At 39.0% G+C, this 27,862-nt stretch overlaps 1 protein-coding gene across 1 annotated transcript; it reads right to left on the reverse strand.

Moving 5' to 3' along the window:
- LOC140171948 (uncharacterized) lies at nucleotides 1–27,092 on the reverse strand. The gene is made up of 12 exons (XM_072195296.1): nucleotides 27,015–27,092; nucleotides 23,592–23,819; nucleotides 23,025–23,140; nucleotides 19,894–20,081; nucleotides 16,411–16,573; nucleotides 13,057–13,272; nucleotides 11,633–11,840; nucleotides 10,733–10,811; nucleotides 9,762–10,096; nucleotides 8,401–8,556; nucleotides 6,413–6,562; nucleotides 1–4,074 (listed from the first exon to the last, which is right to left on the reverse strand). The coding sequence occupies exons 1-12, from the start codon at nucleotides 27,090–27,092 to the stop codon at nucleotides 85–87; spliced, it is 5,907 nt and encodes a 1,968-aa protein (XP_072051397.1). The 3' UTR covers nucleotides 1–84.
- Between the last annotated feature and the right edge of the window lie 770 nt (nucleotides 27,093–27,862).

Here is a 27,862-nt window from a genome sequence, read left to right on the forward strand (position 1 = left end):
ATTTACTTGCATCACTTATTATGGAGTGATCAAGCTAGGGCATATCTTATTATATTGAACAATTCTGAGTCGGTTGCTTCTCCTCTATCGTGTGCGTTTTCGAGATGACCTCCGTGTCATAGTTCCCCCACCTTTCCCCTGTTTCCAATCCTCCGTAGCTAGGCCCATATTCTGAGCCCTCGATTCAACCGTGGAGGAAGTGGAAGATGAAGATTCATCCCCACTATCCCCCATCAACAACTGAGCTGGTATTGCACTTCTGATGGGATGAGATGCTACATCTTTGGTCTGCGGTTCTTTGGCAGGTTTTACTGTCTTTTTGGCTTTCTTCGGTGGTGGTGGCTGTTGTTTCTTTGGAATCTTGAATGATTTCATTGCTGCTTGTTTTTCCTCAGGTGACATGTCAATTTTGACCTGACTTGGCTTGTCATCGACCTCCATACTTTCTACAGTTTCGCTCACTTTCTTCTTGCTTGCTTTCTTCTCTGTATCTTGAGATGGAATGTTTTTCTTTGGCTGTGCATTTCCCTGCCCAGAATCTGTTTCTTGTGAGCTCATCATCGCCAACAATTGGGGTGGTAAAGAACTTCTATGATGATGGACTGTCTCTTCAGTCGGTCCTGGCTTCTGTTTCTTCTGCATCATTTTAGCCCTAAAAATGCTATAATCATCTCCTTTTGGAAGATCAGGTGCTTTTACAATTGCATCTTTTGATTTAGGCGTAGAAGTTGATTCTTTTCTTGAATCTGCATCTGTACTGCCGGCAGTTGCTAACAGTTGAGGTGGGAGGGCGCTTCTATTTGGATGCGATGCCTCTTGAGTTGGTCCAGCTTTCTGTTTCTTCATTTTAGCTCTGAATACGCTATACTCATCTCCTGCAAGAGGATCAGGTGAAACACCCGCTTTCTCGTTTCTTGAATCAGCTTCAGTACTGCTGGCAGATGCTAACAGTTGAGGTGGGAATGCGCTTCTGATCGGACGGGATGCCTCTTGCACCTGTCCAGGTTTCTCTTTCTTCATCTTAGCTCTGAATACACTATACTCATCTCCTTCCAGATGATCACCTGCTGCTTTTTCTTTTCTTGAATCGGCTTCAGTACTGCCGGCAGCTGCTAACAGTTGAGGTGGAAGTGCGCTTCTAATTGGACGTGATACCTCTTGAGTCGGTCCTGGTTTCTGTTTCTTCATCGTCTTTGCTCTGAAAATGCTATACTCGTCCCCTTCGTCTTTCCTTGACTCTGCTTCAGTACTACCAACAGCTGCCAACAGTTGCGGGGGTAATGCACTTCTAAAATGACGGATTGGCTGACTACTCACATCTTCATCTTCCCCTTCTACATCCTGCTTCCTCTGGCCCATCTGCTTCTGCTTCTTACCACTACCAAGCGCCAGTTGTGCTTGTAATGTGCTTCTGATTGGACGTGATGCCTCTTGAGTCTCTCCAGTTTTCTGTTTCTTCATCTTAGCTCTGAATACACTATACTCATCTCCTTCAAGTGGATCATGTGAAGTAGATGTTTCCTCTTTTCTCGTGTTGGCTTTAGTACTACCGATAACTGCTAACAACTGAGGCGGGAGTGCGCTTCGATACAGGTGCGAAGGTTCATCGTCGTCGTCATCATCATCACTCGCCTCTTCTGCCGCTGCTTGTCTTTGCCGTTCCTTCTTTGCTTTTCTTCGCTGTCTTCTACGCTCGCGTTTTTCTTCAAGCTCCTCTTCTGTTTGTACCGTTTTGCGTATCCTCGTCTGCGAAGGATTGCTTCCTTTCATTCTATTCCTGTAGTTACTAAACTCATCATCTTCATCTTGATCAAGACCAATCTTGGCTCTTTCGTGCATGCTGTGAGGAGGCATTCTATCAAATTCATCTGGGCCCTCGTACAACCTACGTCCGTAAAATTCTCCTGGGTCGTGCATATCTCTTGCATCGTCAAAATCACCAGGTCTCCTTTCCGGTAATGGTCTAGGTCTCCCATCATTAAAACCACCCAGACCCCTCTCCAATAATGGTCTACCTCCCCCTCGTGGACTTGGTTCCTCCAAAAATGGTCTAGCTCTCCTTGGTGGACCTGGTTCCTCCAATAATTGTCTAGCTCCCCCTCGTGGACCTGGTTCCTCCAATAAGTGCCTTCTAGGCCCATGCAAATTTGGACGATCGTCATCATCATAATCATTCTCCTCAAATCCAAATCTTCTTGCATACTGGTCATTATCCACTCCATCACCCAGACCCCTCTCCAATAATGGTCTAGCTCCCCCTCGTGGACTTGGTTCCTCCAAAAATGGTCTAGCTCTCCTTGGTGGACCTGGTTCCTCCAATAATGGTCTAGCTCCCCCTCGTGGACCTGGTTCCTCCAATAAGTGCCTTCTAGGCCCATGCATATTCGGACGATCGTCATCGTCATAATCATTCTCCTCAAATCCAAATCTTCTTGCATACTGGTCATTATCCACTCCACCATCCAGACCCCTCTTCAATAATGGTCTAGCTCCCCCTCGTGGACCTGGTTCCATCCTGTTGAAGCGCCCTCTAGGGCCACGCATATTCCGACGATCATCATCGTCATAATCTTCCTCCTCGAATCCAAATCTTCTTGCATACTGATCATTATCCACTCCATCATCAAAATAATCCTCATCATAGTCACCATCATAGTCATTATCACCGTAGTAATCATCATTATCCAAACCATCCAAACTACGGCTTCGTCGTAAAGGAATCCGATTCATGGGACTCTCACCAAGTAACCCAGGTCCTCCGTACATCTTGTGCAGTATCTCTTGCAGCTGCATTTCCTTGCGGTATTGTGCCTCGAGCTCCGCCTCTCGTTTTCTGTGCATCGCCATCTCCATTTGCATCTCCATTTCATCCGCGATACATTGTGCTTTGAAGATGATCTCTTCGACGAGGGCTGGCGGCAACTTCTTCATGATCGGTTTAGCAGGCTTCACCTTGGCCACAACTGCCGGTTGGGTTTGCGCAAGGAAACTTAGCACGGCCGGATTGTGTAGGACGTCCGGTTTATCCAAGACACTGGATAAATTCGACAAGAGTTTCTTTCTTGATGGGTCTCGTACAGAATCGCCATCTTGGTTCCAGTCTGGTACATTCATTGCTGATGCCGATTGTCCATGCCCAGCATTTTTCAGAAAGTTGCTGAGAGTTGGGGTTGGTTCTGCTGTGGAATCATTCTCCTCATCATCTTTCTTCCGTCTCTTCTTGTCTCCTCCTGCAACATCCTTTACTTCATTTTGGGTCTTTTCCAAATCTGATGCAACTATCTTGGAAGCATCTATCAAATCTAAGCCTTCCGCATCATTGCCAAACTCTGGAGGCATTATCCCTCTAAGCATTGCCTCTTTTATCTTATCCATGCCGGGGATATTCAAATATGGCACCAGCAGTGGTATGACGATTGCAGCACGCATCATGTCCAGAGGTGAATCAAAGGAGATTTTAAACACATTGTCCCTATTGGTCTTCTTCGCACCGAATCCTTTTGGAACCAATGACTGTCTCGGCATTTCGTATTCCTTAGGAGGTGGCGCCCTGCCAAATTGCGGCATTCCCGATTCTGGCAATTTTGGTGCTCCCATCCTTTCTTCCTTTGACTTCTGTAAGAATTTATCAAGCCTCATGCCAGTGTCCATGTGCAACTGGCCTTTCTTAACAAACGCATCAAGTTTGACCTCATCCTTTATTTCAGGATACCCTCCTCTTTCCACGTACCCTAGACCGCGATGCTCCATTTGACTGGGAAGCTTCCTGTATATGTCGTCCTCATCGTCGGATCGTGTCACTCTTCCCGAGTGTTGCTTCTCACGGCGGACTCTATTCTGCTCCCTTCGCTCTCTATTTTTCACTCCTCCTGACCTGCGACCCGTCCTGACCTTCCCAAATCGGCCCGGTGCAAAACCCCCTGGATCACGGACGCTTGACAGTTTCACTTCGTAACGCATGCCAAACATCCTGGCTTTCTCCTCTTCCACCTGGTCTATGGTTTTCTGCGAGAGTTGTTGTTTGGTGCTCAGGAAATCTGTGGTTACTTGCGAGATGTCTCCTCGGTCACCCTCCTGAAATGAAGCAAAGTTATAGCAAATATGTTATATGTGTGGATATTCATTATTAATTCATTTGTGGTTTATTTAAGCCTTAATGTACGATCGTATAATATGAAATTAGCAACTTTTCAAACCTGATTTTGTGGAATACTTGTAATGTTTAAACATGTCCTTAAATGGAATCAGCCAATTTTGATGTGTTTATATGTCAATAGAGCAATTTTGACAAAAAGTCATAAGTATGGCTTAATTATTCACCATAAAACTCCATGTTGAACAACTAAAATAGCCAGTGGAGTTTCTTTCACTTTGCCTTGTTACTTAAGCTTAAATGGACAGAAAGCCTCTCCGGCAGTTATTACTAACATTATTTCAGCATTTTGGGTAAAGAATAACAAAATTAAAATTTGATGGAAATCATACATTATGGCTTTAACAACTATCTTCATGTATCACAGTAAGATGGCTGAATTAAAGGACATTTTACAATATTAACCTTAATAGCCACGTACTGCGCATGCATAAATCCCAGGCGATGCAATGACACAATCACAGTAAGTGCTATTTGCTCAGGGAATTGCTGGCCGGGCCAGTGCACCCCCTGGTGGCTACCTGTGGGTGATCGTGTGCTTGGTATGCGAGGGGTCTAAGGTTCGAATCTTGGGGTACCAAGTGACTTCTTTGTTCATCTTCTCTCCTTTTTTTGTTTCTTCTTTAACTTCCGATAGCAAAAATTAGTGTCTGGTGTTTAGTTAATTAACATGTACTTTTCTGGATTGCGGCCTTTGTTAACCCGAACACACGAAAATACCACAAGGATAACAACTTTGCATGCAGGAATCCCAGGCTCTACAATTTACCTCTACAGGTCTGAATGCTCCTTTTTACAAATTTACAAATGCACCAAGTTTTATTGGTATCGATCTTTGCTAATTTAGAGTGTTTGAAAGCAAATTTGGTATCAAAATTGGTTCTAACAAGATTCTGCACACGATCTTATTAATCAAATTATTATAGCAAGATCAGGTTTTGGTATAGGACGGTAACATAAGTGCAAACTTTCTTTATGCGTTGTTGTGTTTACATTACCATGTGAAAGACTGTTGGCCAGAAGTGAATTACTAACAATAAAATTTTGAGTTTTCAAAATAAAACTAGACAATTACCCCATAGAGCTCCAAAGTTAAGCGGCCAAGTGCTTTTCTTTCATTTTACCTCATTATTTCGGTCAGAAAACTGCCTTAACAGTTGTTGCTAATATTATGTAATAATTTTTAGAAAAGAATAACATAATTAAAAATTGACCGAAATCATATAATTATGTGGTGTGATCAAGCAAGTTGGACATATTTAATTTTCCTGTATGATTGCATAAATCATTTGCAAAGCTACATTTTGCAGAAAAACCCATTGAAATTGAACATTTACATTGTAGTTCCAAAGATATGAACAGTTGAAGTGTGTCCAAAACAAGCAACAAAAGAAATTATTTCCTTTGTTTGGCTATTTATCTGAAAATCCATATTTCAGACTTCTGACTGATTTTGCTTGATCACATCACATATTATGACATTAAAGCCTTATTCAGTGATCCCTGCAAAAGAGTAAAAAATAAAACAAAATTGTGTATAAATTGCTTAAAAGTGAAGGATCAATCATTAAATTGTCATTAAGTATTTTTGAAATGAAAAATGCGGAAAATAGCATTATTGACAAATACATCCAGCTAATTTCTCTACGTAAGTAGAGACATTACAGATTGAGTAAAATTATTAAGTTATTTTGTATTGAAATAGGCAGTAGAGGCCTCATCACAAGCTCCAACAAGTGTAACCTGAGTTCTATTTTCCCCCTAGCTTCAAAAAGCCAAAAACCAATGAAACGGGTCTTTGATAAATGTTCAAAATCACTCAGTCAACATGCAATCCTATGCTCTTTTATTCAAAATATGACCATGACTGGTTGATTTAAATCAAAATGCCGTCTTTTAGACCATATTTTATCGTTTTGTGCAATTGTTTCGGGGCGGGCCCCTGTCAACTTTTTTTTAATGCAATATTATTTCTAATTTATAATATATTATTATTGTTGTATTCCTTTATAAACTGCATTTATTTGTTGTATTGTCCTGTTGTTTAATATGCCTGCGGATGTTTGAGCCTGGTCATGTACCTTCTCAACCCTCCTGTCTGGCCTTAAATGTATTCTTTTCAATATAACTGTTTTATGTGCATTATGAAATGATGAAACTAACAACTCATTTTGTTTTTGATACACGGCTATGGCTTAACCACTAGCATGCTACATTAACACATCTATGACACCAACAAAGGTAATTTCATGTACAAACCTCACGCTGCTGCTGTTGATGAGATTGTCTTTCTTTTCTCCAGTACGGGTGGAATCTTGGTCTGTCCATTTCTTCCTGAGCCTTCTGTGCTGATCGGACCTGTTCCATATTGCCACCGATCTTCAAGATGTGCTTCTCGCTCACCATATGCTGCAGGGTCAAAGATTAAAATGGGTCAGAAGTTATCAGATGAACTCTACAAGGTAAGATTGATTGAGACAGACCCAAAACTACCATACACAATGCAAAGGCATTACCATGTTTGAGTGGTCACGATAATCCCACTAAAGTCAGGCTAGCGGTACTCTGTACAGACTGCCTATACACCAGCGAAGTGTTACGTGTAATCCGATTATCACTATATGTCAACTGGATCACGCTTTTGAGTTCTGCACCATGATCAAAATTATCGCAACACAAAGTCTACGGCATGCACTACCAATTCCAAAAAGTGTGTGATCCAATTACCAGGGAGTTATGTAACCACTTCGCTGATTCGGAGGACAGCATTGTAGTCTTGTTATGAAATAGTATGACTCTGCTCTCAACCAGCGGTCACTTTTGCTTATGTGATGAACACTGCAGGTTGGTGAACTGTGCCAGCAGGTAATCAGGGCTAACAGTCAATTTTTTGTACCGCTCGCAGAACAGGATATCTACATAACAACAGCCTTATATGTGACACAGCGAATGAGCCGTAAATTCCTCCCCCGGTCAATTTTGTTTTATTTCGTGTTTAGAAAATATACATCATAAGCTTTAAAATGGTATATCACTTGACTTCAAACGATATCCAGAAGTGGGGTTATGGTTTGTTAAACTTTGCTACTTCAACAAAATGGTAGCTTCTTTCGTTTCTACATGTGTCTCTTTTTTCACATTGCTGGCAATAAATATCAAACAGTCATACTATTAGCTGTCATTTCAAATCATCCCCAAGTCAACGAGGTTTAAGAAAGGTCTCTCATTGTTAATTGTTGGTTAAACATACCTATACAAAATACTTTGCCTGGTAACCTACCACTTGAACAGGATTTAACCAAAACAAACAAAGACCAGCACTATTAAAAATTCTATAGCCATCTAAGGTAGAAGCTTATTATCCACTTCAACAATATGAGATATAGATGTCGCGCCAGCTTAAGTTACCGATGAATACGACCTTCATACACATTTTACACTGCAACTCAGAATACAATTTAGGGAATTTACGGCTCATTCGTGCTGTACGGTCACATATGGGCATATAATGGCTCCACCTCAGAATCCTGCCTCAGAATTTCCTTTAGACAAGACACTGGAATATTATGGGGTAGGATCCAGCCCCGTCACCCTCCCTCGATGCCTTCAAGCATGTGTTAAGGGTGGTCTTAACCCTGGAACTATGGAAACTTTTGGGCCTCATAACTGCTAAATTAATTGTTGGTCTAAAGAATATAAAAGTATACATTTTTAGAATGGCAATGCCCTTGATGAATTTATTTGTGGGATCAAATTTGGGCCAAAATGCTCATTTTTGTAGAAATAAAAAAAAATGGGTTTTTTTACTCTAGTTTTTAAAAATTAATAAAAACTAATTTTTTGGCCCAAGAATTTTTTTGTTACGTTGACCGAAAAAATTGAGGCAAAAAAAGAAGTTTTTTTGGATTTTCTCCAAAAATAAGCATTTTGGCCCAAATTTGACCTCACAGCTGAATTTATCAAGTCTTTGTCATTCTAAATATGCATACTTTTAAATACTTTAGACCAATAATTTAGCAGTTATGAGGCCCGCAAGTTTCCATAATTCAAGGATTAAGACCACCGTTAAGGGGATCATCCAGATAAGCTGTATGTAGCTGAATGTTTTAATTGCACCTGTATATATCTGCACCTTGATATTAACAATTGCACCATCACTGTTCCACATCTGCACGCAAACATAGCACATTTTTCCCATCTTGGTGAAGCAGCACTGAAACAAAAGGAAGGAGAGAACAATGACTAACCTCTTTGTACTGCTCCTGACTGCTCAAGAACACATTACAATCCTTGCATTGCATCATCTTAAATTTGGAGGTTGTCAGAGCTTTTCCCATGCTCACTCCTTTGACTTTGGACGAATCCTCGTTGTTACTCCACCGTGACCGGAATCTTTTCTCCATCTGAAATTTAACAATAACAAAATGTTCTACAGGTTTATGACAAACAATAAGTTGTACCATCAACAAGCCATTATTTACCACAACAATGCTGGTTAACAATATGCAGACTACTGTTCTCATTTGGGAACCAAAGGCCTCACACAGAATTGTTACTGTGCATCCATCCACTGTTTGCTTTGTAATGGTGCATCCAACTGAAATTATAATACCTATAGCATCAAAACCCATTGCAATATCGCACAGGTAATTCAGAAACATGTGTTTGTGAACTTAACACGGTTTGGAAATAAGCTCTTCATATTATAGGTAAGCGAGTTCGGGTGAACTGGCATAAGCCCCCCCAAAAAAAAAGGTTTGTACAGCCCACATCTGGGGATTCCCCTTCCGGTTTGTGCTGAATAATCATTTGAAATGTGTATTTAAGTAATTGTATAATGGAAGACAAAGATAAAGACTAGTTTGCGTCTGACGTCAACTGTCAATTAAACTCGACACCGGTTTGTTTACCAGTGTCATGATGATATGAGTTGCTGAATGCGGCGGTAAAACCGGCGCCTTATTGTTAATTTTGCACCTTCAAACATACAAACCATCTCAAAAGTTAGGTCTTTATAGTAAGAAACTTTCTTTCCGAAGGCACCATGTCAACAATGCCTAGAAAAGTTGCTTTTTGCCTTGTAAAAGTCACACAATATTTCTCCATTTTCTGCTATTCCTTTTCTCCGAGCGGCACCAGATAAATTGACCTTCCTTTTACGCGTTATTAAGCACTCAAGGATCGTAGGGAATTTGATTGACAATTACGTCAGACACAAACTAGTCTTATTATCTCTGTCTTCAATTATAATATATTTTCCCTTACCCAGATATCCAAGATGGCCGCCATCGTGTTATGTGCAATTCGCAATGTTGGGACTTGTGCTGGGAGGGTGATTTTGCAAACTCTCACAGCATTAGGGGTTATTGAGGCTCATAATTAAAGTCAAAAAGTGACCACCACAAATTTGGCAAGAATACACTGTGGAATGTGTGTACAAGGATTTGGGGATATTTACACTGCGCTAGTTTGATAATCCCGGAGGTATAGTCACAAATAGAGGTGATATGGAATGTGAAAACTTCATTGATGTATTATAAGCTTTATGTCATATAATCCATGAAGGAAACATCCAACTTTGAGCCATGTTGCCTACTAAAATACTGACCGCTTCTTCCCTGTCAGGCCAGGTTCCATAAGATGCCAGCCATGCATTAGCACTACCTTGATCATCCTTACTACTAGCACTAGTATCCCTTGTTTTTTTCCAGTTGGTCGTGGTATACGGAACTGAAGACTGTGTGGTCTGCCTTGTTGTCTCCGCTGTGCTCAACGTGTCAGTATCAGGCCAGTTGGTGCTCATGTCATTGTCATCGTTATTGTAATTTGAAGCAGCTGATTGGTTGGTGGTGTCGTAGGTAGATGCTCCTGATTGGTCGGACTGATAATTGTTATAGTTGTAGCTTGTGTCACTTGAGGAAGCAGTCTGCGAGGAATATGCACCTGGACATATATAGAAATATAAATTAAATAAGCATGAGCTATTCTCTCGGTCGAGGTTGTTCCATCCAGTGCACTTACCCATTTCTCACGTCTGTCAAAGGGGACACCCTCGTGAAATCCCTATTGGTTTATACAGGGCCATTCAGTTTTCTTTGCATAGAAAACAGCAATTTGTTTTTCCTTTAGTAATTATTGGGAGTTTATTCCCCTGATAAGAAATCAAACTTTTTGAATTGTTTGACCAATAGGTATTTATTTTATGACATGTTTTGTGATTTCCCCCATTGAGTGCAATGGTCAGTGTCACCTTCGTTTCTGAGAGCGAAAGATGGAACAGCAGAATATCGGCAGCGATCTATCACAAGTGTTGTCATGCCGATCGGCAGAATGAGCACCATTGGCCAAATTGACAACCTGTAAGAACTATTTTAATTGGTTACAAAGATGGCTGTATCATGCATTGAGCCAATCAGAGATATGGTAAGAAAAGTCAGTAGGGCTGAAGGGGATTAAGCTTAAAATTGGTAAGAGATCTAAGAGCTATATTTTGATTTGTTATTCAGATGATTGTATCATGTAATAAACCAATCAGGGGGCACTGAAGAAAGGCAGTGGTGCATATAGTTTAACACATACCTGACTGAGAGGTTGCCGCTGGTTGACTTGAAAATGACGAGCTTCCAGATGCAGGGTAACTTGTGTTAGTAGTCACAGGCTAAAGAATATAAAAAATAATGTAAAAATATCAAAAACAAATTGTACTACAAGCTGTAAACTTCTCATCTGCGCTACTTCCAATCAACTTCTTATTCTCACAGAACACTGCACACAAAATCAATGGGGTGATAGATCAATCACCCTGCAACTCTACCCCAAAACATCTTGGCCCTATTTGTTCCTTCCTCACTACAGGGCCATGAAAGGCATTATGTATTCTGGGGCACCTGATTAGGCTAATTATTAGTCCCAAAGCCCCTCTCTCGCAACTGATCAAACATAGTGGATAATCATGGCAGTGCGTGAGTATCGAGGACTGGAGGATTTAGTTTTGTAGCTGGCATAGTTGAGAATGTGAGAATGTATAGGGGGTGTGTTTATGCATGTTTTTGCATTACTTTCCGAGGACTCCAACATGAAAACACACCGAGGATGCATGTTTTGGTCCTTGTTAAGCACAAGGTCCTAAACACACGTCCTCGTTACATAAGTCCTCATTAAATGGCTCAAAGTGATGTCTTATACCCTACTACAGTTTGTCCACTCTGAAGTACAAAATGACAACACACACGTATACAGCACGTTAACAGTGCGTAGTGCTGCGTCTCTGCTGCAGGTATGCGTGCCTTCAAAGTGTGCGTCCGTGTCGGTACTTTGTACTTCAGAGTAGACTGACTGTACCCATCTCACGTCCTCGCAGCGTTAACTGTTTTAAACACTTGTTCAGTAGTACTTTTTGAGCACTTGCCACATCGACACACTGACAACATTTGGATTGCAAACATTTCATCATTTTTCAGGTCCTCAGAAATATCCTACCTGAGAGAAATAGCCTGCAGTATAAGCATTGGAACTAGCAGTTGAAGTAGCAGCAGACGGGTAGGTCGCATAGTTGGATGTACTGGTCCCTACTGCTGACTGACTCCAACCTTGAGTAGTCTGTTGTACAGTTGATGTATTCACAACATAAGAACTGGCTGCTGACGATGTACTAGCAGGTTGGATGTATGTTCCTGTTGACAGATACCTAGATTTAAAACAAAAACAAACACAAAAAATAGGGAAAAGTCAATTTCAAAATGAATCATAAAATGAGTTGAGGCCTTCTGGCTCTCAACCCTCGAGGTGCAGTTGCAGGTTTTTACAAACAGGGGTGTGTGTGTGTACATGTACGGGTGATTGTGCACAAATACACTTTTATCATTATTGGGTTATTCCGGTTGAAATTCATATAATCTCCCACACAGGTGTAGATTTCAAATACAGGCACGAGAATAGTTTATTTGAAAATAGCCTGAAAAAGTCTGTGAATTCAGGCTTAAAAGGCCCAAAACAGGCTGAAAATTAAGAATGCGTAAATTTGGACAACACAATAGCCTGAATTCAGGCTAAAACCAGAAAATTCTGATTCCTGCAAATGGGCAAATTCCTGCACCTATTCCGATAACTCCATTTGCAAATCACACACCAAGTGGGAGATTATGGTTATGTCTTCCATAGTGAGTGCATAGTTTTCACTGAACTGGAATGGCCCATTGTACACTTACCTTACATTAACCCCAGCAGCACCTGTTTGATTCATCCCATTTAGTCTAGTTCACCGCTATTGTTCCCAATAGCGGTGAAGTAGACTATATGCATTCCCATAGATCCCGGCTGGTACATACTATGCCTCTGGTGCATAGACGCTTCAATTGCCGAATCGCGTTCTTAGTTCTCGCATGTGTACTACGCGAACGCATTATCGCGTGTTCATTGAGGAGCAACAAGCGTGCCGCCGTTGCATGGCGGCGCGTGCCCTGACTAATATCACAATCAACTATTGTGAGATATTATACACCAGAAAACCAATCAAATTAGGTGAATTCTTTACAAGACGCACCCACTGCCAAATAAGTATTGGTCATATTGTACACTTCCCCTGCGTTTAGCCCCAACAGCACCCGTTGGATTTATCGCATACCCAGATAGTGTAGATGCCGGCTGGTACATATTATATGCCTGTGGTGCATAGACGCTTGAATGGGGGGTGTGTTTGTATCGGCATATATGACTTGTGTGATTGTGCACAAGCATATTTAGTCATATTGTACACTTACCCTGCATTTAGCCTCAATTTGGATTCATCCCATACCCAGATAGTGGCATGTAGATCCAGACTGGTACATATTATATGCTTGTGGCACATAGACACCTGAATGGGCGGGTGTTGGGGTGTGCGTTTAATCATATTGTACACTTACCCTGCATTAGCCCCAACAGCACCTGTTGGATTCATCCCATATGCATAACCAGATAGTGTAGATCCCGGCTGGTACATATTATATGCCTGTGGCGCATACGCTTGCATCGAAGGTGGCGGGTAGTTTTGTCCAGGCCATGCTGTGGCTTGGCCCGTGCTTGTAGCCATGGCGGAGGCAGTTCCTGGCGTGGTCGCTACTGTTGTTGCATAATATGTACTGGTGAGAAAAGAAAATGGTATGTTTGTTATTATATGGAGACAAAGATATGGATATTACACAGTGGCGTAGATTTCTTTTTTACATTGTGGGATGGGTTGGAAAAATTCTTGAAGTATAGTGAATCCATCACCTTTTGGCGACATAAGACTGAGGTCATCCATATACGCTCGCGCTACGTGGATTCTGACCCCATCGGTGACCTCAAAGTTGGTACATTTAATGTTCCAATTGCCTCGCAAGCAAAAGACCTCGGTGTTGTAGTCGACACGCACCTCACCATGACCTCGCACGTCAAAAAAAAAAAAAAAAAGCTTGTCTTGCCATCAGGAAAATCGGCCGATTAGGAAATACCTGGACAGAGAGAGCACAGAAAAACTTGTGCACGCTTTTGTTTCTTCTCAGCTTGATTGTGGAAATAGTTTATTGTTCGGTCTTCCTGAGTTCCAGTTAGCGAAGCTGCAACGTCTCCAAAACTCCGCGGCTCGGTTGGTAACACTTACAAAGCGACGCGAGCATATTTCACCAATTCTCCGTGATCTTCATTGGTTGCCGGTGAAAAGCAGGATCACATACAAACTTTTGCTGACAACATACAAAGCACTTCATGATCTCGCCCCAGCTTACATCCGGGAACTTGTCGTCATCAAAGATCCTGTTCGCTCGCTGAGATCTAACATGGCTCCTCAACTTCATCATACATCTGTCAACAATGTCACCCACGGACAACGTTCATTCAAGTCGCCGCTCCCGAACTCTGGAATCAACTGCCACCACACATCAGAAATTCATCTTCACTTGCACTGTTCAAAAAGAAACTCAAAACTCATCTGTTCATACAACTCGACGCACCCTGACTCACTAACTTGAACTGAATTGTCTGTTTTCCCCATGATTATGTATGTTTTTAAAGTGTGAATAGTGTGTTTAATTTCGTGCAATAAGGACTGACTTATACATGTACTTGCAGAATTCTCCAGCTTTGTTGCTGTTTTTAATATATAGTTCTTTTGTATATAAGTTGGTTTTGTATTTTACTTGTTTTATAATAGTATTTGCTTAAGGTTATGTGTATTTTGTAATTAAGGTATTTTTAAGGCTTTTCATATAATTATTTTGTAAAGCGCACTGTGACGCTCCGTGTAGTGTGCTTAATAAAAGTGTGTTATTATTATTATTATTATAATAAGTTTATGGTACAAATGTGCGCGAAATTTTGCTATTTTGAAGCTAAACTGATGAAATATGGTGCAAAAGTGGAATAAATGCGCGCGAAAATTTGCACTTTGGAAGCTAAAATGGGCAAATATGAGGTTAATTTGGTCAGAAACCCATATTCAGGTGTCAACATTGGGGGGATGATTGTATGGACCATCCCCCCCTGGCAAAATATTGGGGGGAATTAAATCCCCCCATCCCCCGGGATCTACGCCTATGGTATTACATGTAGGCAATCTGAACCAATCACGCCAAAGCAGACAAATATGTGACATGATCAAGGGGAATGAGTCACATGTCAGCAGTTTTTCACATCATTTTCTGGCAGCTTGATTTTGATGCAAACCCATCAAAATCAAACATCTGGTTACCAAGTTATGAGAAATTTATCAATGGCTGAAAACAATAAAACAAAAGAATTTGAACATTGTTTTTGCCAATATCTCAAAAACAATATTAGCAACATATCAATCCCCTTGATCAAACAAACAGACAAATATTGACCAGAGAAGACATCTAACACTTCCCACAATGCATTTGTTCCTTGCACTGATTTGCTATTCAGTGCAATAGTGACAAGAAATACTTAAATTGCAAGATCTGGATGAGGTATTTTTTGTCATAATCGACCGATGTGGCATCAGTACAAGGAAGATATGCATTGTGGAAAGTGTAAGGTATCATCTCTGAATATAGACAATAAAATAGGGATGCAAGAGCGATTAGGACTAAAATGCTTGCTTAATGATGATTAAGGCTGTGACCTATCAGGTAATGACGTATTCGGGTACCCGAGGTAAATTTCGGGCGGGTAACCGGGTACCCATATCAAAGGTAAAAAATTATTAAATTTTTTTTTTAAAGTTATTTATTTATTTTTGGCTTTGTAGTGTCCCTGGACCTAGAGTTAAATGCTAGGATCATTCATGGTTGACTTATAATTAAAAAAAAAAAATTCAATGCATTTTGAAATCATTAAAAGAGTATGACATGAGTACAAATTTATTCAAAACATTTAGCTCTAGGTCCAGGGACACTGCAAAGCCGAAAAAATAATTTTTTTTTTTTTCAAATTCGGGTAATCCGTAAATGGAATTTGTATCCAGGTAGGGAAAAAAGCGGTGGTACCGAATATCCGGCTTGAGTCACTGCCTTAATGATGATATTGATAACAAATTAAATCAGTTGTCAAAATTGCCTCCTTTGGATCAAATTATGTTACATAATGGTGGGTTAAAAAAATAAGCACTGCTTGCATAAACTTTGCAAATTACTTTCAAGTAGACATTGATAATTCAAAGTACAAATTTTACCATTAGACGGACCAGATATTATTAGTGAACTATATGTGACCAGCTCCAACAAAACCCGGAACAAGTCGCTAGCCATTTTTTTGAGTTATAGACCTTTAAAGATGACATTCCCATTAAAAAAAATCTAATTTTGGAATTCTTAATTTCATGGTATTTGACCTTGGGACTGAGTGGACTTTCAAATACTTGAAAGTACTTATTTAAAAAGAGGTTTATTTAATCAATAATTGACAGTTGAACTATGATAATCCCTATTCAATCCTGTGTAAAGCAGGAAACTAATTAGCCAATCTTTTAGAATAGCAGTTCGGCAAAAATATCAAGGTGTCATTTACAAAATTATCCATATCTTGAAAAGTATTGATGCTATGTATATAATTTTGGTATCATTTTGAAGGTTATTGTCCCGTGCTTACATTTTGATTCATATCATGAAATGTCAAAAATGTGACTTGTTCTTGGTTTTGTCAGAACGGGTCACATATTGCATCACACATCGCTCGGTATGAAAATCACAAATTCTTATGAAAAACAATTTCAATTTGTGGGCATTTCTGACAAACAAAATAATGTTTTCCTCAAAGTCTCCATTCCAATGTTACATTACCTTGGTTGCTGAGTACCACCATAGAGTTGATTCTGTTGACTTCTCTGTGTGGTGCTAATGCTGGAAGGCCGTCCTGGTGGTGGGGGAGGCGGCGGAGGTGGTGGTTCTGATGGTGGGGCTGGTGGTGGCGGAGGTGGGGGTGAACTGCCACTTCGTTTCCATCCTGTTCAAATTATTATATATTCATATTAATGTATACGGTATACCCCGAAATTAAATATAATATTAATATACCCCAACAATTGCGCATGCTATCAAAAAAAAAAAATACAACATTAATATATTGTAATGTACTTTGATTGTAACTCAAATACGCTGCAAAAAGCAAGGCATTAAAGTTTGTTCGGCTTATATAAGGCAGGAAAAAATAAGACTCATAACACTGTGTATTGATATAGAATGGTGTGCACACTTAAGTGAATTTATGTGAGCAGGAGTTGTGACTTTATAGACGCGTGCACTCGTGCAGTAACAAAAGCCGTAATTTCCGCCTTATACAAACCGTACAAACTTTAGGTGCTGTATTTTTGGCACAATCTGAAATTTTAAAATAAATCTTGGGATCATGAGATTGGGCTATTCCAGTTGAAATCCATACACTTTAATCTCCCACACAAGGGTGTATATATTTCAAATGGAGACACCCATTCAGGTAACCCCATTTAACATTTACACTCCCTGTGTGGAAGGTTAAGGTCACATCTTCCAAAGGGGGTGTATTGATTTCAACTGAAATAGGATTTAAGCAGCCAATCAGATTCACTGATACACATATTCACTGATACACACATTCACGATCTAGGCACTGCAAAGAAAGAACTATTTTCTCTCATTTTGGGTTAAAATTAACAGGGATGGTCCCTGTCTTAGAGATCTCATTTGATCATTCTGGGCAAAGAAAAAAAACTTCACCATGCCTGGAATGCATGTGATTGCAATAATTTTTTATTACTTTGGAGAAAGCGGCAAAACACTGCAGTATCATTCTGTAGTTTTATTGCTGATATATCAACAGAGAAATTATTAATCCGTTTCTAATGTTAAGTGGCAATGAAACTGACATTCCTCATGAAATAATCATGTGAATTAGATGATCTTTAGCTTGTTTCCGTTGTTGAAAGGGATTCAATCATGTTTCACCGTTGTTCACCACATAGCAACAGTGAAACATGATTGAATCCCTAAATCAATCTTTGTTTATTTCACCATCTAAACTATCACCATTTCATTTTGAAAAGTTTTAATTTACTGCCAATATTTTAAGCTCAGTCTCTCAATCCACAGGGCCTATTTTTGAGACACCCTGCTGTACACAGTTAACACAGAAGAGTATAAATCATACCTTACAAATGGAAAGTACAAATGGGATATTTAAACTCCCACACAGGGGTAGATTTCAAAGAGAGTCACCCACTCAGGTAACCCCAAATGAATTCACACTCCCTTCTTCTTTTTCTTTGTATACAGTTCAACACCCCTGGTGGGGAAGACGTACCGGGTTGTGGTGTGCGCACAGATGCTAAGTTACTGGTAGTTAATGACTTACGTCTTGAATTGTTTGGGATCTTTGATATTTACTATCTCCTCTGGCATAGGTAGAAAAGAGTGCTTATATTTGTTTGATTTGTTCGGATTTTGACAACCCTGGATAACCCAAGAAAGCATCTATTGAAGCTTATTTCCATTGGGGTCCATTTGAACACCGGGACGGGTTGGGAACAGTCAGGGGTTAACACCCTACTCTTTTCGAAACTGGCTGCGTAAATACATGTACAGGTATGGCTCTCTGCACATCGGACCGACGGCTTAACGTCCCCTCCGAAGGGCGGAGTACTTTCATGATTCATTTACCCAATTCTAAATGAACCATGGGAGAGCGGAATTTAATCTACAGATGTTGCCAATTAATTTCAGACTTTTTTTTCCCAAGTCAATATCCCAGCAAATCGCCACCACCGGGAATTGAACCCGGGACCTCATGCACTAAAGGCAAGTACCCTAACCATTGCGCCACGCTCTCCCTTGGTGGTGGAAGATTAAGGTCATCTAGGGCATGTATGGATTTCATCAGGAATGATACCTCAATTCAAAAGTTTAAATTTTAACTTTCTGTCAATGTTTAATTACCAGCAAGCCCCTTTGCACTCACCATGATTTAAATTAGGTTATTGTCAAGTAATTTCAGAATTTGGTTATTTCTGCACCATTTGCCATTATATAGACTAGCGGTCCCCGCTAGATGAGTAAATGGGAGCGTTCACTAAAACAGGAGGAATTACTGAACAGGTAGAATAATTGAAAAGGTAAAAATTGCTGCTATAAAGCTTGCGATTTTCCGCTTTCATGTTTTTTACCAATTCAATCCCGTTATTTTCTAAATCTGTCCTTTCTTACATTTCCCTTTTAGCTTCTTTTTTTTATTTCCTGCTTAGCTTGTCATTTCCCGTTTTGTTATTTATTTAGTTCTGTACTCAGTTTATTAGCTTTTTTATTTAAATTTCCTGATCTTATTTTAGCTTTTTGCCGTACATGATCAGTTTCTTTCTTTCCTTCTTTAGCCTATTTTATTCCCGCTTTCATTTTCTTACTGTGACTAACTATAACCCACATATCGTACCTTTTTGTCCTCATTTTATTTTATTTTAGATTTATAGTAGGCCTAGGCCTTCCTCTTCATGTTGTTTGTACTTTTTAACACACATCTTTTTCCCGTATTTATTACGCCCTCCCCATATAAGCGTGTCTCACGGTCGCTCACCCGTAATATCATTCATTACGTGACCTCTGCGTCGTTACGCTGCCGCCGGGTAGTGCTGCGTTACCGCTGTGGTATCGCTGCGATACTGTGAGCGCTTGGCATTAAATAAGCCGTCGGCGACGCAAGCATGGCTAGCTTAGTAACTGATTACTTTTTTTTTTTACCTAGTACAGCAACGGACCACATTTTTATTGATTTTGAGGCCAATTCTTGACGGTTTTCAACCAAATTAATAACAGGACATTCCCGTATATTCCTCGATCTCCCGTATGAATTTGGCGACATTTGGATCTAAACTGACAGAGCCTTTCGATCTTCATACATAGATAGATAGATAGATAGATAGTCACAACATTCCCCTATTTATAGTAAGATTTGGTCGCCTTGATTTTCAAAATCGACCCTCACTTAGGCGGTAAGGTATGATTCATCAACTGATTCCTTATTTAGGCCTAAAAAGAAAATTGTTTGATTGGCGTAACCCGACTGAACCTAGAAATAGGTCCGACCCTAGACTTTTTTCAAAATTAAAAACAAAATTAAAATTAAAAAAGAAAAGAAAAAAAACTTCCAGTTCCAAGGCCTTTATCCTAAATAATTTACAGCTTCAAATGTGTGTAAAAAAAATAAATTGCCGACCCACTTACCCTAATTTTTTTTATGTTACGCCAATCAAACATTTTTTTTCTAGGCCAAGCTTATTGTGCTGATGACTGTAGTAGTACCTGCATTTTTCAAGATTCCTCTCTTTGGTCCACTGCTTCTGTTGTTTGCACCCCTATAATTTGCAGCAGCAGCACTCCTGTTATTGCCAGCTCGTCCCCCACGCCTATCAGGCTTTAGGGTGTTAAGAAAATCTGTTACAAGCTCATTTTGTTCCATATCTTTTGCCATTTCTTTTTTCTTTGCAATTCTATTAAAAATTTACAGAAAAAAAAAACAAAGATATCATGTTTAGTTCCACTCAAAGCCAGAGTGACAAAAAAGTTTCAGATATCCATTTTCTAAAAATAGACCTGGCCGATATCTTGCATGTTATGTTCAAAACAAGCTACAGCGGGGTTACATGAGTATCAACCCTATCAAAATTTGGGTTTTTTTATGATAAAATTTCATTATTTAATAAAAAAAGACTTTTTTCTTTTCATTCCAGAAATTGTTTTATTTATAGCCCACTAATTCCGGAAATCCAAAAAAGATATAACTGCTAAAACTGGTGAAGATAATTTAAAAATGCTTGAGGTAAAAGTCCCAAAACTGTCTGTTTTTAAGGTATTGTTGACATGGGCCAACTTTTTGAGATGGTTAGTATGTTTGAAGCTGCAAAACTAACCATAGAGTACACTGTTTCCACTGTGGTCTGAAATTTCAATCATCATATGTGACCGTTCACGGCGAATGAGCCGTAAATTCCTCCCCCGGTCAATTTTGTTTTATTTCGTGTTTAAAAAATAAACATCATAAACTTCAAACGATATCCAGAAGCGGGGTTATGGTTTGTTAAACTTTGCTCCTTCAACAAAATTATAGCTTTTACGTTTTTTACATGTGTCTCTTTTTCCACATTGCTGGCAATAAATATCAAACAGTCATAATTGGCGGTCATTTTAAATCATCCCCAAGTCAACGAGGTTTAAGAAAGTTCTCTCATTGTTAATTGTTGGTTATGCATACCTGTACAAAATACAATGCCTGCTAACCCACCACTTGAACAGCAGGGATGCCAACCTTGCAACTCAAGAAACTGTACTCACAGACCCCAAAAACTGTATTTTGCCATACAAAACTGTATTTTTTAAGATCATGTGTAATTTCACTTGTAACTAGCTATAAACTAGCTATAAACATTAAAACATAACTTGTTTTCATGTTTGTCAGAGTGTTTCTACACTGTAAAAACCCTTTTAAGCCCCTTACCGAAGACAAATTAGATAGTTAATGCAATTTTCAAAGAGGCTCCATTTTGGAGTTATAGCACTTTTTAATGTCCACTTTCCTATACTTAACCATGTACAAGGCATTTTTGAAACGGCTGCACTGGTTTTAATTCATGATTTGCGTGGCTGACCTTCCTATATGTGATGCACAATTACAAACTCATAATTCATTGATTCAAGTGACCATTCCACCAGAAGTCAAACACCCACCTTTTCCACTCCCACCCGGGCTACTGGTGATTACTATTTTTCACAAGGACAAGCTTGGTATGAATCGATAAGAAATTAAAATGTAATTTTCAAAGAGGCTGCATTTTGGAGTTACAGCACTTTTTAATGTCCACTTTTCTATACTTAACCATGTGCAAGGCATTTTTGAAACGGCTGCACTGGCGTTATTTCATGATTAGCGTGGCTGACCTTCCTATATATGATGCACAATTTCATACTAATAATTCATTGATTCAAGTGGATCATTCCAACAGAACCACCCCCCTTGGTGGGGGGGGGGGGCACCGGTGTGGCCTACCTCACATCATAGATACATGCTTGAAACGCTGAAGAGCATATTTGAAAAAAATATTAATGTGCCACTGCCTGCAACCATTATTTTTTTAATGTGCATGCATCATCTGAAAGTCGGCAGTTAGGAAACCATCTTGTAGGCCTATCTTTTGCACCAATAAATAGTTGACTAAATACTTGCATATTGCATAATTATGTAGCAGTTAGATAGTTAATAAAAATATTAATGTGCATGAACCATCTGAAAGTCAAGAAAAAATTATTTCGGAAACCATATTGTAGGCCTATTAAACATGTTAAATATTTTTTAATGTGCATGCATCAACTGAAAGTCGGCAGAAAAACGCTGTAGGAATCCATCTTATAGGCCTTTTCTTTTGCACCAGTAGAGTTAAATAGTTGACTAAGTACCTTCAGAAGACATTGCATAGGTAGCAGTTAGATAGTTAATAAAAAATATTAATGTGCATGAAACATTTGAAAGTCAAGAGAAGATTATTTCGGAAACCATATTGTAGGCCTATTAAACATGCTAAATATTTTTTGGAATGTGCATGCATCATCCGAAAGTCGAAAGTCGGCAGAAAAACGCTGTAGGAATCCATCTTGTAGGCCTATTCTTTTGCACCAGTAGAGCTAAATAGTTGACTAAGTACCTTCAGAAGACATTACATAGGTAGTAGTTAGATAGTTAATAAAAAATATTAATGTGCATGAAAGTCAAAATTATTTCGGAAACCATCTCGTAGGCTTACTAAACATGTTAAATATTTTTTAATGTGCATGCATCATCCAAAAGTCGGCAGAATGCGTGATTAACGGGCAGTGGAGTCGGCGATTTTGTTTCAACTTTTATACATCGCTAGGCTTCAAATTATCAGTTACTTTAACTCTGGTAAGTGAAATTGACATCCTTAGAACTCATTCAAATTCACATCGAACTCAAAGACCACAAATTTTTTTTTGATAGGCTAAACGAAAATCGTATTTTTTGAGGGGAAAACGTAAAATCGTATTTTAATCAAAAAATCGTACAAAATACGGCAAAATCGTACTAGTTGGCATCCCTGGAACAGGATTTAGCAAAAGCAAACAAAGACCAGAGCTATTAAAAGTTCTATAGCCATCTAAAGTAGAAGCTTATTATCCACTTCAACAATAGGATTATTGATTAGTTTTTGACTATCAAAATGAGACAGATGTCGGGCTAGCTTAAGTTATTGATGAATACGACCTTCGTACACATTTTACACCTAACTCAGAATACAATTTAGGGAATTTACGGCTCGTTTGTGCTGCCGGGTCACATATACCCTTTCTGAATTTCATTGACAGGTGTCATTGAACGCATTATTCGAGTTTATCTCTACCAATAATTATTTAACTTAAATTACCTCCTGGAAGTACTCCTATGTCCATGTTTATTGGGGAAGAAACTTTCAGGAAGTTTCTCACGTGGGGACGCCTCTGGTGGCAAAAGTCTGCAGATAAGTCCCGTAAATGTCCACCGCTTTTCAACCCCAAAGATTTGAGAGCTGCCTTCAATCGCAACTGTCCAAGTTCCTCAAGTTGCTGAAATGGAAATACACACAAATGTATGTAAAATTACAATCAAGTCAGCATTAAATAGGACAAAACTACTCCAGAAAATTAAAACAACACTAATTTTTTGGTAAGTGTATTAGGTAAAATCTATCAATAGCTATAAAGTATGTTTTATTGATATTTAGGCCTAGTCATAATTTGTGAATCAACTTCTGCAAACTATTGGGTAAGGTCATAAATAACAGCTCCCCTGATGTATTTAAGGGGTGGGATTTATAACTCACACCAAAAGCATTTAAAGAGAGCTGTAGGAGAGTGACAGCTCTAGCTCTCCTCAGAACAAACGCCCTGGAAATCCATGGAGAAGAGGAACTTTCACATTCCTGTCTGTGTTATTGCACAACACTTGTACTTACCGACTGTCTAGTGATGTTCCTTAAATCTAAAAACTGTGGCTGAATGATAGGTGTATAGGTTTCATCAAAGTCATCAAAGAAGTCCTCTGTTATCTCTTCAAGTTGTACACCTTTAGTAGCGAAGAGGCGCCTTGATAGTTGTACCCCATTTTTCGGCAGAACCTGCTCCGCAAATCCAAACCACATGAGAGCACCAGTGAGCCGTCGAGGACCCAAACGTTCCAGTTGCTAAAAAGATAATGTGAAACGTTTCACAAAAACAAATATTCCGATGCTGACACCCTAAAGGGACACACATTCGTTCACACCTGAATATTTTAAAGCTGCATCAATATGCCATGCCTGCAAAGTGACATTGGTCTAGCTTATACTGAAGTGGAGATATAGCTATTTGAATTTTGAAGGCCAGGGGTGGTGCAGGAAACTCAATGGCGAAATTTTATTTTAAGCCCTCAAATATGAAATTTGAAATTTTTTGTTATTAGTTCGTGGTGCATTTTTGACCACTTTTTGGGTATTAAAATAATAAGCTTACATTACTCTACTTCAAGGTTCACTGTTTTAGCCTAACTTTAGGTCACATTAAAGGGTCTTAAAATCCAGATACATGACCTCATGCGTGTGTACACAATTTTGTAAAACACTAACATTTTGATTACGGCCACATATCAGCTCGGATAAATTGCCACATATCTTCAGAAGTATTCATCCTAGGGTAGCAAAAGTAGGCCTATACATTTTTTTTAAAGCTGATGAACCACAGAATTCAAATATGCCAATTTATATAGGATGTAATCTAAATAAGTATCAGTACATAGTAGTTCATAAAATATTAAGCAAAATCTAGTTCATATTTTAACAAATTTTGATTGCTCGGATTTTAATTCTTTTAATCATAAACCTCAAACAATTCTATTTTGCTGTAAGAGTCCACCCCTGGACTGTAAGAAAATAGCATTACAACTGATATAGGGTCACCACAGAAAAATACATGACATGAAAACCTTGAAACACAAAATGTTACCCATTTTTGTGTATGTATCTTGAGCTCCTTATAGACGAATCCAACGAGCCAAGTCATGGTCAGGATTTGGTCGGCCATGACGGGTCCCCGCATGCACCAAACTGGTGTAGTGACTGCCCAATTGGGTGGATTAAAGCCGCTTAAAATTCGATGTTAGATTCTTTTGTGTTGTACACTGTCATTATTCTTTTGTCTATGTGCAACACATGTGATAGAATGCAGTTTAAAATACGCTCCAAGGCCACATCATTTCACATTTTAGGTGAGATGGAGTCGATGGGGACCCAACTTTGGCAGCCATTACGGTGTAGGAATGTGTGAAATTGGATTCATCTATACCTAATGTTTATTTGGAGTTCATATTTGAATTCCCTGAGAAATTTCCTACAAGAAAATGTATACTTTTACTATGCTTGGGGGTATACTTGAAAATATGAATGAAAGCAAAATTCATGGCGTGATCCCAAAATCGCAAAAGGAGGCGAGTATAAAACACACGACCATAATTTAATACGGGTATAGTGGAAAAAGGGCCCAACTCCAATTTTTTTTACAAAATAATGAGCTAGACCAAGCATTTTATTGCCAGCAGACTGTTCTACATCTTTATAGGAGCCAAAATCCACTCTCTAAATAGTCTTCCATGTACACTTAATCCTGGTTTTCATGGAAGAAAGGCCCTTCTTCAACAAATATTGGGTTAAAGAGGAATTCATCCATGAAATCTGCTTTTCACTGCAATAAACTTTCTTGCTAACATATCACTGCTTCTACTTGGATAATATCCAAATTACTGTAGACTCATTCCATGTCAACTCCAGGGATGTGCACCGCAGCACCTGTTCAATTTTTTTCTTTTTCTGTGTGGTGGTAGATATTGATGAGATAGTAAAATCCGAAAATTTGAGCTTCATACTCCATTTAGTTTTCCGTGGCATCAATTTGAAATTTAGGGGTCAGCATAAAAATGTTAAATGTGAAAGGCGTTTGTTTGGAGGTCCATAAATGTATAAATAGAACCCTTTACAACTTTGAAAAAAGTATGTATCCTGGAGATAACTGTATTTGAGTAAATTCAAATCTGGCATCAGAAAATGTTGTCCAAGGACATATCTTCAACATACCTGAAGTTGATGGTGGGTCAAATTGTCTGACATTGGTTTTCAGGGGGTCAAATGTATACAAAATGTACAATTGGGGTTTTGTCCATGGGTAATATCTCAGCTAAAAGTATTCGAATAGGCTCAATATCGGATAAGAGTAATGTCCTACCAAAGGGCTCTGACTGGCAAAAAAAATGGACAATAAAATTAATTTTACTTTTGGAGTTCTGACCCCCAAAGTTGGTCCTGATGATGAAGTTGCATTTTGAGGGCCCTATAGCCTTTAAAGTAAAGGAGTTACAAGTTTTCTGATGCCAGATTTGAATTCTACACAAATAAGTATCCCAGGATACATACTTTTCAAAGTTGTAAAGGGTTCTTTATACATTTATGGACCTCCAAACGTTCTTTCAAGCATTTACACATTTTTTATGCTGACCCCCTAAATTTCAAATTGATGCCACGGGAAAACTAAATGGAGTATGAAGCTCAAATTTCGGGATTTTACTTTCTCATCAATATCTACCACCACACAGAAAAAGAAAAATTGAAGAGGTGCTGCGTGCACATCCCTGAGTTGACATGGAATGGGTCTGTAGCTATTTGTAACACATCTGCTTACGGAACTGGCGCTTGTAGTATATTAGTGAAGGGTCCAAACTCCAGCTTGTATTAAGACCTGTACCGTTGCCATGGAAACATCATAATATGATTTAAGAATGTTGTATGTTCATGTATTAAAGGTCCCCTGAAGATGAAAACATTCTATTTCTTTTATCTCAAAAACAGTTTTGATGGAGTTGGGCCCTTCTTCCACTCAGGTATTCAATTGCCATCACACAATTTTGTGTAACCCACGATGTTTTAAGGGGGTACTACACCCCTGCCCAATTTTGTGCCTATTTTTGCATTTTTTTGCATTATAGCGCATTGGTGACAAGTAAGATATGTATATTATAGGGGCAGGGACTACAACTACTGCACTGGAAATTTTATTTCAGCACAGACAACAGTTGTGGAGTTACAGTTAAAAATGAGGGAAAACCAATATTTGATCAATAAATCAATAACTACTTGCCTTGAGTTGCTGAATTTTCAGTGCAGTAGTTGTAGTCCTTGCCCCTATAATATACATATCTTACCTGTCACCAATGTGCTATAATTTTTGAGAAAAATGCATAAATAGGCACAAAATTGGCCAGGGGTGTAAGTACCCCCTTAAACTATTTATATGGTAGAAGTGGTACCTCCCAACCTACCAGGCTCACCCATACTAGTAACACAACATTTCCTTACCTCTGGGCATGAGTATGCCGACAAGTCAATGGCTGCAGGTTCAATGGGTGTACCATCCTTCCATGATGGTGTAGCCATTGTGAAAAATTAAAAGCCTGTCTCTCCTTGAATTATGCTTTACAATCACAACGTGAATAGGTTCATCTTAAGCCACTGAGGAGTACAAAATGAAAAGTATGGCAGAGCAAAATGTTATCAGTAATTAAGACACAGCAAAGTCGATTCTGAGTTTCTGGTCGCCTGCCCCACTTGAATGGATATATTAGTGTTATTAAACAGGTCGCCGCCCAGACTTGAATGGATAGATTCTGTTATATGTTATTTATTTGTAGATTGGCTTATTAAATGATTTGTTTTGGAAACTACATAGTATTATTCTATGTTAAGTGGAAAGACTTAATTTGTAAGTACATACATACTTCAAAAATTCTCAAAAGAGTGAGGATCACAAAAACATTACCAAATGTAAGTACCGATTTCTTTAATCCCTATTCTCTGGACCTCCTAACTTAACACAAAAGTGAGTAACTATGCATGTTCCTCAATATGACATATCATACCTAAAATATGGTGGACTATTGATTTTGAATATTGATTTTTCACTACTTTAAATGTCAAGTATGATTTTTTTTATGGTGATAAGACAATCACACATGGAATTTTAGAGGGATTTTGATAGCAGTTCATTAAAAAAAGCTGCTATCATAATGAGACTAAGATCTAGAAACACCCCCGAAATGCCGTTTTGGGGAATTTTGCTCGCTGAATCTTTTTTGATGAAAGTCAATCTTTGACAAGATGTAACTTTGCTACGGAAAGTGCTATGAAAAGAAGGTTTTCAGTTTTGG

The sequence above is a fragment of the Amphiura filiformis genome, chromosome 2 (assembly GCF_039555335.1).
Source record: "Amphiura filiformis chromosome 2, Afil_fr2py, whole genome shotgun sequence".
NCBI lineage: Eukaryota > Metazoa > Echinodermata > Ophiuroidea > Amphilepidida > Amphiuridae > Amphiura > Amphiura filiformis.